General features: G+C 39.7%; 1 protein-coding gene across 3 annotated transcripts in view; it reads right to left on the reverse strand.

The window, feature by feature from the left end:
- The window catches only part of cadm4 (cell adhesion molecule 4), a 794,682-nt gene that overhangs the window by 156,396 nt on the left and 622,333 nt on the right, over window positions 1–15,953 (reverse strand). For all 3 annotated transcript variants that reach the window (XM_061958781.2, XM_061958782.2, XM_061958780.2), the window contains exon 6: window positions 4,272–4,444. In XM_061958781.2, coding sequence (XP_061814765.1) covers window positions 4,272–4,444 — 173 coding nt within the window. The remainder of the gene's footprint in view (window positions 1–4,271; window positions 4,445–15,953) is intronic.

Raw genomic sequence — 15,953 nt, forward strand, 5'->3', positions numbered from 1 at the left:
TGCCGTAACAAGTTGGCGTAACATTTTTGGCGAACATTTTTGGCGTAACATTTTTGGCGTAACATTTTTGGCGTAACATTTTTGGCGTAACATGTTGGCGTAACATTTTTTGGTGCATATTCAATTCAAAGAAAGCAAATAAAACTGAAAGACAGACAGACAAGCGTCGGGATGCAAAAAAAAGCCTGTTGGTGTAACATTTTTGGCATAATATTTTTGGCATAACATTTTGGCATAACATTTTGGCGTAACATTTTTGGCGTAACATCTTTGGCGTAACATTTTTGGCGTAACATTTTTGGCGTAACATTTTTGACATAACATTTTTGGCGTAACATTTTTGGAGCATATTTTTGAACAGAAGCACCCTGTTGTGCAACAAATTCAAAGGCGTAACATTTTGGCGTAACATTTTTGGCGTAACATTTTGGCATAACATTTTTGGCGCAACATTTTTGGCATAACATTTTTGCCGTAACAAGTTGGCGTAACAAGTTGGCGTAACATGTTGGCGTAACATTTTTTGGAGCATATTGTTGAACAGAAGCACCCCGTTGTGCAACAAATTCAAAGGCGTAACATTTTGGCGTAACATTTTTGGCATAACATTTTTGCCGTAACAAGTTGGCGTAACATGTTGGCGTAACATTTTTGCCGTAACAAGTTGGCGTAACATGTTGGCGTAACATTTTTTGGAGCATATTGTTGAACAGAAGCATCCCGTTGTGCAACAAATTCAAAGGCGTAACATTTTGGCATAACATTTTGGCGTAACATTGTGGCGTAACATTTTGGCGTAACATTTTTGGCGTAACACTTTGGCGTAACATTTTTGACGTGACATTTTTGGCGAACATTTTTGGCTTAACATTTTTGGCGTAACATTTTTGGCGTAACATTTTTGGCATAACATTTTTGCCGTAACAAGTTGGCGTAACAAGTTGGCGTAACATGTTGGCGTAACATTTTTGGAGCAAATTGTTGAACAGAAGCACCCCGTTGTGCAACAAAGTCAAAGGCGTAACATTTTGGCGTAACATTTTTGGCGTAACATTTTTGGCGTAACACTTTGGCGTAACATTTTTGACGTAACATTTTTGGGAAACATTTTTGGCGTAACATTTTGGCGTAACATTTTTGGAGAACATTTTTGGCGGAACATTTTTGGCGGAACATTTTTGGCTGAACATTTTTGGCGGAACATTTTTTGGAGCATATTTTTGAACAGAAGCACCCTGTTGTGCAACAAATTCAAAGGCGTAACATTTTGGCGTAACATTTTTGGCGTAACATTTTGGCATAACATTTTTGGCGTAACATTTTTGGCATAACATTTTTGCCGTAACAAGTTGGCGTAACAAGTTGGCGTAACATGTTGGCGTAACATTTTTTGGAGCATATTGTTGAACAGAAGCACCCAGTTGTGCAACAAATTCAAAGGCGTAACATTTTGGCGTAACATTTTGGCGTAACATTTTTGGCGTAACATTTTTGGCATAACATTTTTGCCGTAACAAGTTGGCGTAACAAGTTGGCGTAACATGTTGGCGTAACATTTTTGCCGTAACAAGTTGGCGTAACATGTTGGCGTAACATTTTTTGGAGCATATTGTTGAACAGAAGCATCCCGTTGTGCAACAAATTCAAAGGCGTAACATTTTGGCATAACATTTTGGCGTAACATTTTGGCGTAACATTTTGGCGTAACATTTTTGGCGTAACACTTTGGCGTAACATTTTTGACGTGCCATTTTTGGCGAACATTTTTGGCTTAACATTTTTGGCGTAACATTTTTGGCGTAACATTTTTGGCATAACATTTTTGCCGTAACAAGTTGGCGTAACATGTTGGCGTAACATTTTTGGAGCATATTGTTGAACAGAAGCACCCCGTTGTGCAACAAAGTCAAAGGCGTAACATTTTGGCGTAACATTTTTGGCGTAACACTTTGGCGTAACATTTTTCACGTAACATTTTTGGGGAACATTTTTGGCGTAACATTTTGGCGTAACATTTTTGGAGAACATTTTTGGCGGAACATTTTTGGCGGAACATTTTTGGCGGAACATTTTTTGGAGCATATTGTTGAACAGAAGCACCCTGTTGTGCAACAAATTCAAAGAAAGTAAATACAACCGAAAGACAGACGAGACGAGCGTCAGGATGCAAAAAAAAGCCTGTTGGCGTAATATTTTTGGCGTAACATGTTGGCGGAACATTTTTGACGGAACATTTTGGCGGAACATTTTGGCGGAACATTTTGGCGGAACATTTTTGGCGAACATTTTTGGCGAACATTTTTGGTGTAACATTTTTGGTGTAACATTTTTGGCAAAACATTTTTGGCGTAACATTTTTTGTAGCATATTGTTGAAAGAAGCACCCCGTTGTGCAACAAATTCAAAGAAAGCAAAAACAGACTGAAAGACAGACGAGACGAGCGTCAGGATGCAAAAAAAACCTGTAGGCATAACATTTTTGGCATAACATTATTGGCGTAACATTTTGGCGTAATATTTTTGGCGAACATTTTTGGCGTAACATTTTTGGCGAACATTTTTGGCGTAACATTTTTGACGTAACATTTTTGGCGTAACATATTTGGCATAACATGTTGGCGTAACATTTTTAGCCTAACATTTTTTGGAGCATATTGTTGAACAGAAGCACCCCGTTGTGCAACAAATACAAAGAAAGCAAATACGACTGAAAGACAGACGAGACGAGCGTCAGGATGCAAAAAAAAGCCTGTTGGCGTAATATTTTTGGCGTAACATTTTTGCCGTAACATTTTGGTGTAACAAGCTGGCGTAACAAGTTGGCATAAAAGGTTGACGTAACAAGTTGGCTTAACATGTTGGCGTAACATTTTTTTTGGAGCATATTGTTGAACAGAAGCACCCCGTTGTGCAACAAATTCAAAGGCGTAACATTTTGGCTTAACATTTTTGGCGTAACATTTTTGGCGAACATTTTTGGCATAACATTTTTGGCGAAACATTTTTGGTGTAACATTTTTGGCGTAACATGTTGCCGTAAGATTTTTGCCGTAACATTTTTTGGAGCATATTGTTGAACAGAAGCACCCCGTTGCGCAACAAATTCAAAGAAAGCAAATAAGACTGAAAGACAGACGAGACGAGCGTCAGGATGCAAAAAAAGCCTGTTGGCGTAAATTTTTTGGCATAACATGTTGGCGTAACATTTTTGGCGTAACATTTTTGGTTATTCACATTTTTGGCGTAACATTTTGGCGTAACATTTTGGCGTAATATTTTGGCGTAACATTTTTGGCAAACATTTTTGGCGTAACATTTTTGGCATAACATGTTGGCGTAACACTTTTTGGAGCATATTGTTGAACAGAAACATCCCGTTGTGCAACAAATTCAAAGAAAGCAAATACAACTGAAAGACAGACGAGACGAAAGCCTGTTGGCGTAACATTTTTGGCGTAACATTTTGGCGTAACATTTTTGGCGAACATTTTTGGCATAACATTTTTGCCGTAACATTTTGGCGTAACATTTTTGGCGTAACAATTTTGGCATAACATGTTGGCGTAACATTTTTGGCGTAACATTTTTGGAGGACATTTTTGGCATAACATTTTTTCCGTAACATTTTTGCCGTAACATGTTGGCGTAACATTTTTGGCGTAACATTTTTGGCATAACATGTTGGCGTAACACTTTTTGGAGCATATTGTTGAACAGAAACATCCCGTTGTGCAACAAATTCAAAGAAAGCAAATACAACTGAAAGACAGACGAGACGAAAGCCTGTTGGCGTAACATTTTTGGCGTAACATTTTGGCGTAACATTTTTGGCGAACATTTTTGGCATAACATTTTTGCCGTAACATTTTGGCGTAACATTTTGGCGTAACATTTTGGCGTAACATTTTTGGCGAACATTTTTGGTGTAACATTTTTGGCATAACATTTTTGGCGTAACATTTTTTGTAGCATATTGTTGAACAGAAGCACCCCGTTGTGCAACAAATTCAAAGAAAGCAAATACAACTGAAAGACAGACGAGACGAGCGTCGGGATGCAAAAAAAAAGCCTGTTGTTCTGTTCAAAGAATCTCCACAGTGCCACAATGGGAAGACGGGATCAATACGAGTTAATCAACAAGAAAAATACAGACGAGAATCGGACAGAAAATTAGCCTGGCAATTACCGTGGAAGGATTGAAGAAAAATGGGAACAAGTTATTGACACGAGCTGCAGACAAAGACAAAGATGGAGGGGGTAAGTAGACTCACCGTAGACCAGCAGGGTGTAGTGGTCGGCGGCTCGTCCGAAGTTGTTCTGCGCCTGACACAGGTACGTCCCGTTGTGCGATTGGCTCAGGCGGGAAATCTGGAAGGTGGGTCCCGAGATCTCGGCCCGCTCGGGTAAGGTGTCGTTGATCTTGGACCACTGGATGTTCTGAGGCCTGCGGGGAAAAGAGCGGTCAGAGCGGTCAAAGCCTCGTCTCCGTTCGTATTTTTATTGACCAAAGGCCAACACGCATAGACTTAGTACCAAACTGCAGCGGTACGGTAACATAAAAGGTAGACTTCAAACACTTCCAGTTAAAGTACCAATGATTGTCACACGCCATCCCCTTGTTCCACCCCCTGGGAGGTGAGGATGGTGGCCACGCCCGGGAACCATTTTTGGTGATTTAACCCTTGTGTGGTGTTCGGGTCTGTGGGACCCGTTTTCATTTTTTTATTAAAAGAAAAATGATACAATTCATTAATTTTTCAAACTAAGACTCACTGACTTTAGCTCATTTTCTGTGAAGAACATGTATCAGAATATCAATCAATGTTTATTTATATAGCCCTAAATCACAAGTGTCTCAAAGGGCTGCACAAGCCACAACGACATCCTCGGTACAAAGCCCACATAAGGAAGGCAGTAGGTCAGCAAGAGTCATCGTTGTGGCAGCATTAATGTTGCGGCTGCTATAGCAGTTATTATTATTATTAGTTTGTTGACAATGAGTCAGAACTTCGAATTTTATAAGGTAATGATCGGACATTACTTTAGTATACGGGAGTACCATAACTTTGGAGGTGGTGACACCCCTGACCAGCACTAGATCTATCGTATTACCGTTGCGATGCGTAGGTTCATTTATTATTTGTGTAAGACCACAGCTATCAATTATAGTCTGGAGCGCCATGCACTGAGGGTCCGATGGGGTATTCATATGGATATTAAAGTCCCCCAATATGATTATATTGTCTGCGTGCGTCACTAGATCAGCAAAGAACGGACGGGGGCGTGGCTAAAAGGGGAGGAGTAATATATATATATATATATATATATATATATATATATATATATATATATATATATATAAGAAATACTTGACGTTCAGTGATATCTAGCTATATATATATATATATATATATTTATTTTATTATATATGTATATATATATTTTTTTTTTTAAGTATATATATATATATATATATATATATATATATATATATATATATATATATATATATATATATATATATATATATACATATAAAATAAATACTTGAATTTCAGTGTTCATTTATTTACACATATACACACACATAACACTCATCTACTCATTGTTGAGTTAAGGGTTGAATTGTCCATCCTTGTTCTATTCTCTGTCACTATTTTGTCTAACCATGCTGAACACCCTCTCTGATGATGCATTGCTGTGTGGCACGCACAAAAGTGCCTTCATCAAATGCACTAGATGGCAGTATTGTCCTGTTTAAGAGTGTCACAACATTGCTGTTTACGGCAGACGAACTGCTTTACGGTATACAAAAAAAGTGACTGCTGTTGTTGTGTGTTGTTGCCACGCTGGGAGGACGTTAATGAAACTGCCTAACAATAAACCCACATAAGAAACCAAAAACTCGCCCTCCATCATTCTATAGTTATAACGTCATTGGGCAGGTACGCTTTTTTATATTGTGGAGGACCTGAGTCCGCCTGAATTTCGGGAGATTTTCGGGAGAAAATTTGTCCCGGGAGGTTTTCGGGTGAGGCGCTGAATTTCGGGAGTCTCCCGGAAAATCCGGGAGGGTTGGCAAGTATGTATTAAATGGAGACAAGATAAACACTTGAGCCAGGCGGAAGACTCATTGATTGGCTTTCTGGAGCTGCCTACGTGACCATGATCGACAGCAGCTGATCAATCAGTGATTCGGTTATGCATCCATCGAATCCCTTCAAGCTACGCTCCGTGTATATTAAGCTCGTTGTGTAACCCCCAACAATCCGAACACGTACTGTGATATTGTGAAGCAGAAACTGGGAACTGTGGCAGTTTTCCAACATGATAAGGAATCTAAACACACTGGGATTCTGGGTATTTGTCCTGTTGTGTTTATGTTGTTTTACGGTGCAGGTGTTCTCCCGAAATTAGTTTGTCATTCTTGTTTGACAGAGAATTGACAGGTATTGAACAGGAGGTTCACGAAACATATTCCCCAAACAAATCCTGTCAGATTCATGACTGGAGTATCCACAAACACTGACACACACACACACACATAGAGGTACAAACACACACTGGCAGAGGTGGATAGAGACGAGACTGACACAGGAGGACACTGACAAACACACACAGGAGGTGTGGGGATTACAGCGACACCCTGCCGCACAAAGCTGTGACTGGCTGTGTGTCATGGCTTGTGTTAGCGTGCAGAGATTTACAGCCCTGACTCATCTCAAGCTCCAATCCCTACCAAAGTTTAATTCAACTTTGGGCACATACACAACCAGTAGTAGTGCTAAAAGTAACAGTGCTATTACAAAACACAAAACCAGTGAATATGGTAAATAAAAACAGAATACAATGATTTGCACATCCTTTTCAATTTATATTCAATTGAATAGACTGCAAAGAAAATAAACTTTTTTTTTGTTTTTTTGCAAATAATCATTAAAGGGGAACATTATCACCAGACCTATGTAAGCGTCAATATACAGGTAAAAGCCAGTAAATTATAATATTTTGAAAAACTTGATTTATTTCAGTAATTGCATTCAAAAGGTGTAACTTGTACATTATATTTATTCATTGCACACAGACTGATGCATTCAAATGTTTATTTCATTTAATTTTGATGATTTGAAGTGGCAACAAATGAAAATCCAAAATTCCGTGTGTCACAAAATTTGAATATTACTTAAGGCTAATACAAAAAAGGGATTTTTAGAAATGTTGGCCAACTGAAAAGTATGAAAATGAAAAATATGAGCATGTACAATACTCAATACTTGGTTGGAGCTCCTTTTGCCTCAATTACTGCGTTAATGCGGCGTGGCATGGAGTCGATGAGTTTCTGGCACTGCTCAGGTGTTATGAGAGCCCAGGTTGCTCTGATAGTGGCCTTCAACTCTTCTGCGTTTTTGGGTCTGGCATTCTGCATCTTCCTTTTCACAATACCCCACAGATTTTCTATGGGGCTAAGGTCAGGGGAGTTGGCGGGCCAATTTAGAACAGAAATACCATGGTCCGTAAACCAGGCACGGGTAGATTTTGCGCTGTGTGCAGGCGCCAAGTCCTGTTGGAACTTGAAATCTCCATCTCCATAGAGCAGGTCAGCAGCAGGAAGCATGAAGTGCTTTAAAACTTGCTGGTAGACTGCTGCGTTGACCCTGGATCTCAGGAAACAGGGTGGACCGACACCAGCAGATGACATGGCACCCCAAACCATCACCCAACCATGCAAATTTTGCATTTCCTTTGGAAATCGAGGTCCCAGAGTCTGGAGGAAGACAGGAGAGGCACAGGATCCACGTTGCCTGAAGTCTAGTGTAAAGTTTCCACCATCAGTGATGGTTTGGGGTGCCATGTCATCTGCTGGTGTCGGTCCACTCTGTTTCCTGAGATCCAGGGTCAACGCAGCCGTCTACCAGCAAGTTTTAGAGCACTTCATGCTTCCTGCTGCTGACCTGCTCTATGGAGATGGAGATTTCAAGTTCCAACAGGACTTGGCGCCTGCACACAGCGCAAAATCTACCCGTGCCTGGTTTACGGACCATGGTATTTCCGTTCTAAATTGGTCCGCCAACTCCCCTGACCTTAGCCCCATAGAAAATCTGTGGGGTATTGTGAAAAGGAAGATGCAGAATGCCAGACCCAAAAACGCAGACGAGTTGAAGGCCACTATCAGAGCAACCTGGGCTCTCATAACACCTGAGCAGTGCCAGAAACTCATCGACTCCATGCCACGCCGCATTAACGCAGTAATTGAGGCAAAAGGAGCTCCAACCAAGTATTGAGTATTGTACATGCTCATATTTTTCATTTTCATACTTTTCAGTTGGCCAACATTTCTAAAAATCCCTTTTTTGTATTAGCCTTAAGTAATATTCTAATTTTGTGACACACGGAATTTTGGATTTTCATTTGTTGCCACTTCAAATCATCAAAATTAAATGAAATAAACATTTGAATGCATCAGTCTGTGTGCAATGAATAAATATAATGTACAAGTTACACCTTTTGAATGCAATTACTGAAATAAATCAAGTTTTTCAAAATATTCTAATTTACTGGCTTTTACCTGTATACCTTGATGTTGCAGAAAAAAGACCATTTTTTTTTTTTAACCGATTTCCGAACTCTAAATGGGTGAATTTTGGCGAATTAAACGCCTTTCTAATATTCGCTCTCGGAGCGACGACGTCACAACGTGACGTCACATCGGGAAGCAATCCGCCATTTTCTCAAACACAGAGTCAAATCAGCTCTGTTAGTTTCCGTTTTTTTCCACTGTTTTCCGTACCTTGGAGACATCATGCCTCGTCGGTGTGTTGTCGGAGGGTGTAACAACACGAACAGGGACGGATTCAAGTTGCACCAGTGGCCCAAAGATGCCAAAGTGGCAAGAAATTGGACGTTTGTTTCGCACACTTTACCGACGAAAGCTATGCTACTACGTGGTCGGGGTGGGGCGGGGGCGTGGTTGGGGGCGTGGCTAAGAGGGGAGGAGTATATTTACAGAAAGAATTCACCAAGTCAAGTATTTCATATATATATATATATATATATATATATATATATATATATATATATATATATATATATATATATACAGTATAAATATATATATATATATATATATATATATATATATATATATATATATATATAGCTAGAATTCACTGAAAGTGAAGTATTTTCTTATATATATATATATATATATATGTATATATATATATATATATATATATATATATATATATATATATATATATATATATATATATATATATATATCAAGAGGGACAGAGACAGCGCACAGTGCATGTGGATCACATGTTACCATGGCGAGAAAACATGGAGAGACTGCCAGTTATCTAGTATCCACCAGTTGCAGAAAATGTGCCATCAGTACAACTGGACAGTGCTGTTTCAGTTCCATCATCAGGACCATCAGTGAGTCAGGCACAAACTAGTCTCATCATTGAACCAGATTCAAGGGCTGCTGAGTTGCCATCATCAGAACCCAGATCACCCACAACAAAAACCCCACCAGTGATCCGCAAGTACCCAGAAAGGTTTCGAGTACCACCAAAAAAAACAGAATCTCTGAAGACAGTATAAAAATCTGTGTTATAGATGTACAAATACTGTTTGTATAATAAGCATGTTATTGTTTACAAATGAGGGTTAAGAGTTCAGTACAAAAAAAAAATAATGTGGCTTAAGTACAGTTTTTTAATTGAGCTGCTGCATTTTTTGGTTGGGTTGTTTATTTCTTTTGAGTAACTTCTACAATTCTAAAAAGGGAGGAATGTAATGGAGTGATCTATGTTTGTCTGTTGCCATCTCCTGGTGAATGTTGGCTATAGCGTACTGGGGTTACTTTTTGGTTGGCCAACGATTTACGTGGTGTTGCGCACCTGACGTCAAGTGTGTGAGTCTGTTCTGAAGTCTACAGTAAATAGACGTACTTCATCACCTCGCCTGGTTATTGCCTCCAACTCAATATATTACAACAACATTGCTCCATGCGGACCTGGAGGGTCCACATGGAGCTGGACGGGGCGTGGCCTCTAGGTCCGCCTGAATTTCGGGAGATTTTCGGGAGAAAATTTGTCCCGGGAGGTTTTCGGGAGAGGCGCTGAATTTCGGGAGTCTCCCGGAAAATCCGGGAGGGTTGGCAAGTATGGCATTGAGCTGTGTGAGAAATTTCCAGTCATTCCGACTAATGTGGTGGGCAGGGCCGGCCCGTGGCATAGGCCGTATAGGCAAATGCTAAGGGCGCCGTCCATCAGGGGGCGCCACGCCAGTGCCACAAATGTTGGAGAAAAAAAAAAAGTTGGTACTATTATTTCTAAATACAAAAAAATAATCCCTCGTTAATTAAAATGCAAAGTAAAGCCTATATAATAGAAATATTATTTGTTACAACATTACGCCCCCCCCACGGTGCACCCCCTCCCTTCCCGTATCATGACTCTTTTTGGACGTCACCACATCAAAAAATCAACACAAGATGTCAAAACGGCCAAAACTGTCAGGTGCCCAGGGAAGAAAAAAGAGAAAAGAAGAGGAGAAACGAGAAAAAGACAGAGGTAGCAGGTAGGTAACGTTAGCCTACATGAAATTATTTGTCTGTTACAGAATGTGATAGTAACCTGGCTTTTTAGCATTAAGCTAATGTCACATGATTCGGCAATTGCTAATCAATAAATAGCTAGTTCTGTTTTAACGTCGGGTTAATATTGTGGAGGGGGCTAAATTGTTATGGAAAATAATAATGTAACGTTAGGTAATTACAGTACTCCCACCTTACATTCCTCAGGGACATTTGTATTAGATCTTTTAAGCAGGTGTTTTTTGTTTACATTGTTATTGCCTTCTGGTTAGCTAATGTTTGCCCTGCAGGTAATAGTCACTTTTCCACCCCTTTATATATTAGGTATAGTTGTAAGCCTAGTTGTTAAAGTGCACATCATTAATGTTAATTAAGCAATATGTATGTAAAAAATATTGTATTTCATATATTCATTTTTTTATTTTTTGCATTCATTTATTTATTCATATTTTTTTTTATCTTGTTAACTATTCTGATTGTTAATTTGCTTTCTTTAAGACAAAGCTATTCGGTTTCTTGTGAGTATATACACTTCACTGCCGATGTGGGGGGGGCGCCACCTAAAATCTTGCCTAGGGCGCCAGATTGGTTAGGGCCGGGCCTGGTGGTGGGCAAACTTTGGGGTTTAATTACAATGAAGAAAAAAAATAATCACACAGGCAACACAGTAGATGTGCATGTTTTGACAAATGTTCCAGAAGGCGAGGAGTTACCACACAAATAGATTGTGGGTCAGCGGGCCGGACAAGTATAGAGGGACAAGAAAACACACAACACTCACACACTGCATTAAGTAGCACCGAGAAGCCAGTCAAGTCAAATGACATCCCGGTCCTCTTCTTATTCCTCTGCTCCTAATTGGTCATTAACGCATGACAGGGATTGACAGCTAAGGGTGTGTGTGTGCGTGTGTGTGTGTGTGTGTGTGACAGAGATCTGCTGGACCATCAGACACACTCTCAGTCAGTGTCCCTGACCATGCTTTGCAAAGCTTTAGCAGGGCTTTTGTTTATACACCTTTTCCGAAAGTCCTCATTGTGGATTTGACCGAAGTTATCCAACACATTCACGGAGCTTTGCAAGGACACCGAAGTCCTCCAGCAGCCCAGAGACGGAGAAACCATGCAGGGCAGACTTTTAGAAATTTAAAGGCCTACTGAAACCCGCTACTACCGACCACGCAGTCTGATAGTTTATATATCAATGATGAAATCTTAACATTGCAACACATGCCAATACGTTTTACTATTGTAGAGGACATTTTGGGACAGCATGGTGGCCAGCTATTAAGTCGTCTGTTTTCATCGGAAAATTCCACAGTATTCTGGACATCTGCGTTGGTGAATCTTTTGCAATTTGTTCAATGAACAATGGAGACAGCAAAGAAGAAAGCTGTAGGTGGGAAGCGGTGTATTGCGGCCGACTGCAGCAACACAAACACAGCCGGTGTTTCATTGTTTACATTCCCGTAAGATGGCCTGTGGAGAACTGGGAACCACAGAGCCTCTTACCAGGAGGACTTTGAGTTGGATATGCAGACGCGGTACCGTGAGTACGCATGCAGCTGCGGCTTCCAAACATTTGATCGCTTGCCCGTACGTGCGTGCCGCTATGTGCATGTCACGTACGTAACTTTGGGGACTTTGGGGAAATATATGTGCTGTGTGAACTTTGGGGAGGTGAACGGTACTTTGGGCTGTGGGATTGAGTGTGTTGTGCAGGTGTTTGAGTTGTATTGGCGGGTTATATGGACGGTGTTTGTTATGCGGGATTAATTTGTGGCATATTAAATATAAGCCTGGTTGTGTTGTGGCTAATAGAGTATATATATGTCTTGTGTTTATTTACTGTTTTAGTCATTCCCAGCTGAATATCAGGTCCCACCCGCCTCTCACAGCATCTTCCCTATCTGAATCGCTCCCACTGCCCTCTAGTCCTTCACTCTCACTTTCCTCATCCACGAATCTTTCATCCTCGCTCAAATTAATGGGGAAATCGTCGCTTTCTCGGTCCGAATCGCTCTCGCTGCTGGTGGCCATGATTGTAAACAATGTGCAGACGTGAGGAGCTCCACAACCTGTGATGTCACGCTACTCGTCTGCTACTTCCGGTACAGGCAAGGCTTTTTTATCAGCGACCAAAAGTTGCGAACTTTATCGTCGATGTTCTCTACTAAATCCTTTCAGCAAAAATATGGCAATATCGCAAAATTATTAAGTATGACACATAGAATGGACCTGCTATGCCCGTTTAATTAAGAAAATCGCATTTCAGTAGGCCTTTAAGTGGCAGGAAATCAGCCCGGTTTCAAATATCCCAGTTCCTCAAAAACATACATTTTCATAAAGCTGTCATGTCTGTATTATCATGTTTTGTTTTAAGTCATGTTTTGTTTAGTTTCTGTCTTTTCACTCCCTTGTCTGGTCACCATAGCAACCATTAGTTTTCACCTGTCACGTCACGCACCTGTTTCACGTTTTGAGTCACGCACCTGCTTTCACTAATCATGTCCATAGTATTTAAGTTCATTCATTTTCTGTTGTTCGGCCTGACGACCTCACACCACATTTATGCTCTGTCCATTCCTCTAAGATCCTGCTTCATGTCCCTTGTCAAAGTAAGTTTTGGTTCCATGTTTATAGTCTTTTTGTTTTTCATAGTTTGTTCTCCGCCACTGTGCGCGCTTTCATTTATTCCTTTTTTTTGATAATAATAAATCATGTACCTTAATTCCCGTCTCGCCCGTGCCAACTTTCCGTTGCATCCTGGAAAAGCAAACTCCCAAGATCAAGTTGTGACAAAAGCAGCATAATCCTCATTTATACATTCATCATTCGCGCTAGTGTTGTACGATATACCGGAACTAGTTGTCATGATGCGTGTATTAGAATAATCATGTATATATATTATCACACAACTTTAGTATGCTTAAAGTCCGTTGCTATAGTTATTCGCTATTGTGCTCAAGTTAGACTTTTGTATCTGTGCAAGGACGAAACTACTTGTCTGAGGGGTGGCCTCAGCCACAGATGTTATCTTTGTTTTAGCCCGCTAACAGCCAAGGACTTCAAGGACCTCAACGAAGATAAGACGACAGCACGCAGACGAAACTGAGACAAAGCGAAATCACAAGGCCCCCAGCACATTCCGTCACGTATTGTGCGTCCTGGACCTGCTTTGCATGATATATGTGACCACTCCTTTTAGAGGCGGCCTCAGTGATGTTGACTGTGGAACTCCTGAATAAATAGAGGCACGCGGGAGCTGAACCTTAGAGCGTAGGGCGAGACTGTGACTAAGTGTGCAGCTCCATGCGTTCTCCTCATGAGCTAAATTGAACTCTGTCTCTGCATGGTTCCTTGCTTCTTGTCTGATTGATAGATGTCATCAGTGTTTGAACCTGACACTGTGGCCGGATCACGTTTTGTTTAGTTATGTTCTGTTAGTTTTGTTCAAACTGTGTGTATTGTTACAGTGACCCAAAAAATGTAATATACTTGTGAAATAAAACCTCTACCTTGTTTTTTCTAGAACGCTACTGCGTTTTAATATTGGTCATTATGGTGATATGCAGAGCCAAGTTTTTTTCTGAGGTGTTACCCGGTGAAAAAGATTTGAGAACCACCGTCCAAGAGCTAATAAGGTCAGGATCAAAAGTGTTTTTACACATTTTTTCCATTTCTCTGTAGTCTTTCTGACAAGTAACTACGATTCCACAGCACACGCACAGCGATAAATGTTCTCTGCTGATGCCAGATGTTAACGTGTGATAATTGAGCTGTATGGTACATTTGGAGCTGCATTGGATGATTTAATTATGTTCATCATAACCTAATGTTCGCCGACATGAGGTTCATACAAAGAAGGTAATTAGTGGGAAATTACAGTATAAAGGTATCTAACTATTTATGAATCTTGCCGCTATTAAATGAGGGCATTATATGTGAGGATAATGACCAGGGTTAAAGTTCAGCAGCTATTAAGCTCCTCTATTCTTCTCACATTTTGTGTTTATTTTAAATGAACATATCGTTGTCTGGATCGCTGTATATAATCTCTGGAGATAATACACAAGCATTTTCTATGTGACTTAATATACACACCCAACTTTTCTTGGACTGTTTTTGTGTACAAAACCCAAAACTACCTCGTCTAATAGAACCATAACCATTTTTTCAGGTAATATAATAATAACTATTTCCTCATTAACCATGATCATAACCTCATGTAACATAACCTCATGCAGCATAAGTATAACTTCATGTACCATAACCATTGCCTCATATACCATAACCATAAACTTATGTACCATAAATACAACCATAATTTTATGTACCATAACCACAAACTTATGTACCATAACCATTGCCTCATATACCATAACCTTATGTACCATAAACACAACCATAACTTTATGTACCATAACCATTGCCCCATAAACCATAACCATAACCTTATGTACCATAAACATAACCATAACTTTATGTACCATAACCATAGCTTTGTGTACTACAACCATAACCAATGCCTAATATACCATAACCATAACCTTATGTACCATAAACATAACCATAACCTTATGTACCATAACCATAACCTTGTGTACCACAACCATAACCAATTCCTAATATACCATAATCATAACCTTATGTACCATAAACATAACCATAACCTCATGGACCATAACCATTGCCTCATCTACCATAACCATAACCTCATGTACCATAACCTAATGCAGCATAAGTATAACTTCATGTACCATAACCATTGCCTCATATACATAACCATAACGTATGTACCATAAACACAACCATAATTTTATGTACCATAACCACAAACTTATGTACCATAACCATTGCCTCATATACCATAACCCTATGTACCATAAACACAACCATAACGTTTTGTACCATAACCATTGCCCCATAAACCATAACCATAACCTTATGTACCATAAACATAACCATAACTTTATGTACCATAACCATAACTTTATGTACCATAACCATAACTTTATGTACCATAACCATAACTTTATGTACCATAACCATTGCCTCATATGCTATAACCCTAACCCTTTTGTACCATAAACACAACCATAACTTTATGTACCATAACCATTGCCCCATATACCATAACCATAACCTTATGTACCATAAACACAACCATAACTTTATGTACCATAACCATAACTTTATGTACCATAACCATAACTTTATGTACCATAACCATTGCCCCATATACTATAACCCTAACCCTTTTGTACCATAAACACAACCATAACTTTATGTACCATAACCATTGCCCCATATACCATAACCATAACCTTATGTACCATAAACACAAC

Source organism: Nerophis lumbriciformis, linkage group LG04, assembly GCF_033978685.3.
Source record: "Nerophis lumbriciformis linkage group LG04, RoL_Nlum_v2.1, whole genome shotgun sequence".
Lineage (NCBI taxonomy): Eukaryota > Metazoa > Chordata > Actinopteri > Syngnathiformes > Syngnathidae > Nerophis > Nerophis lumbriciformis.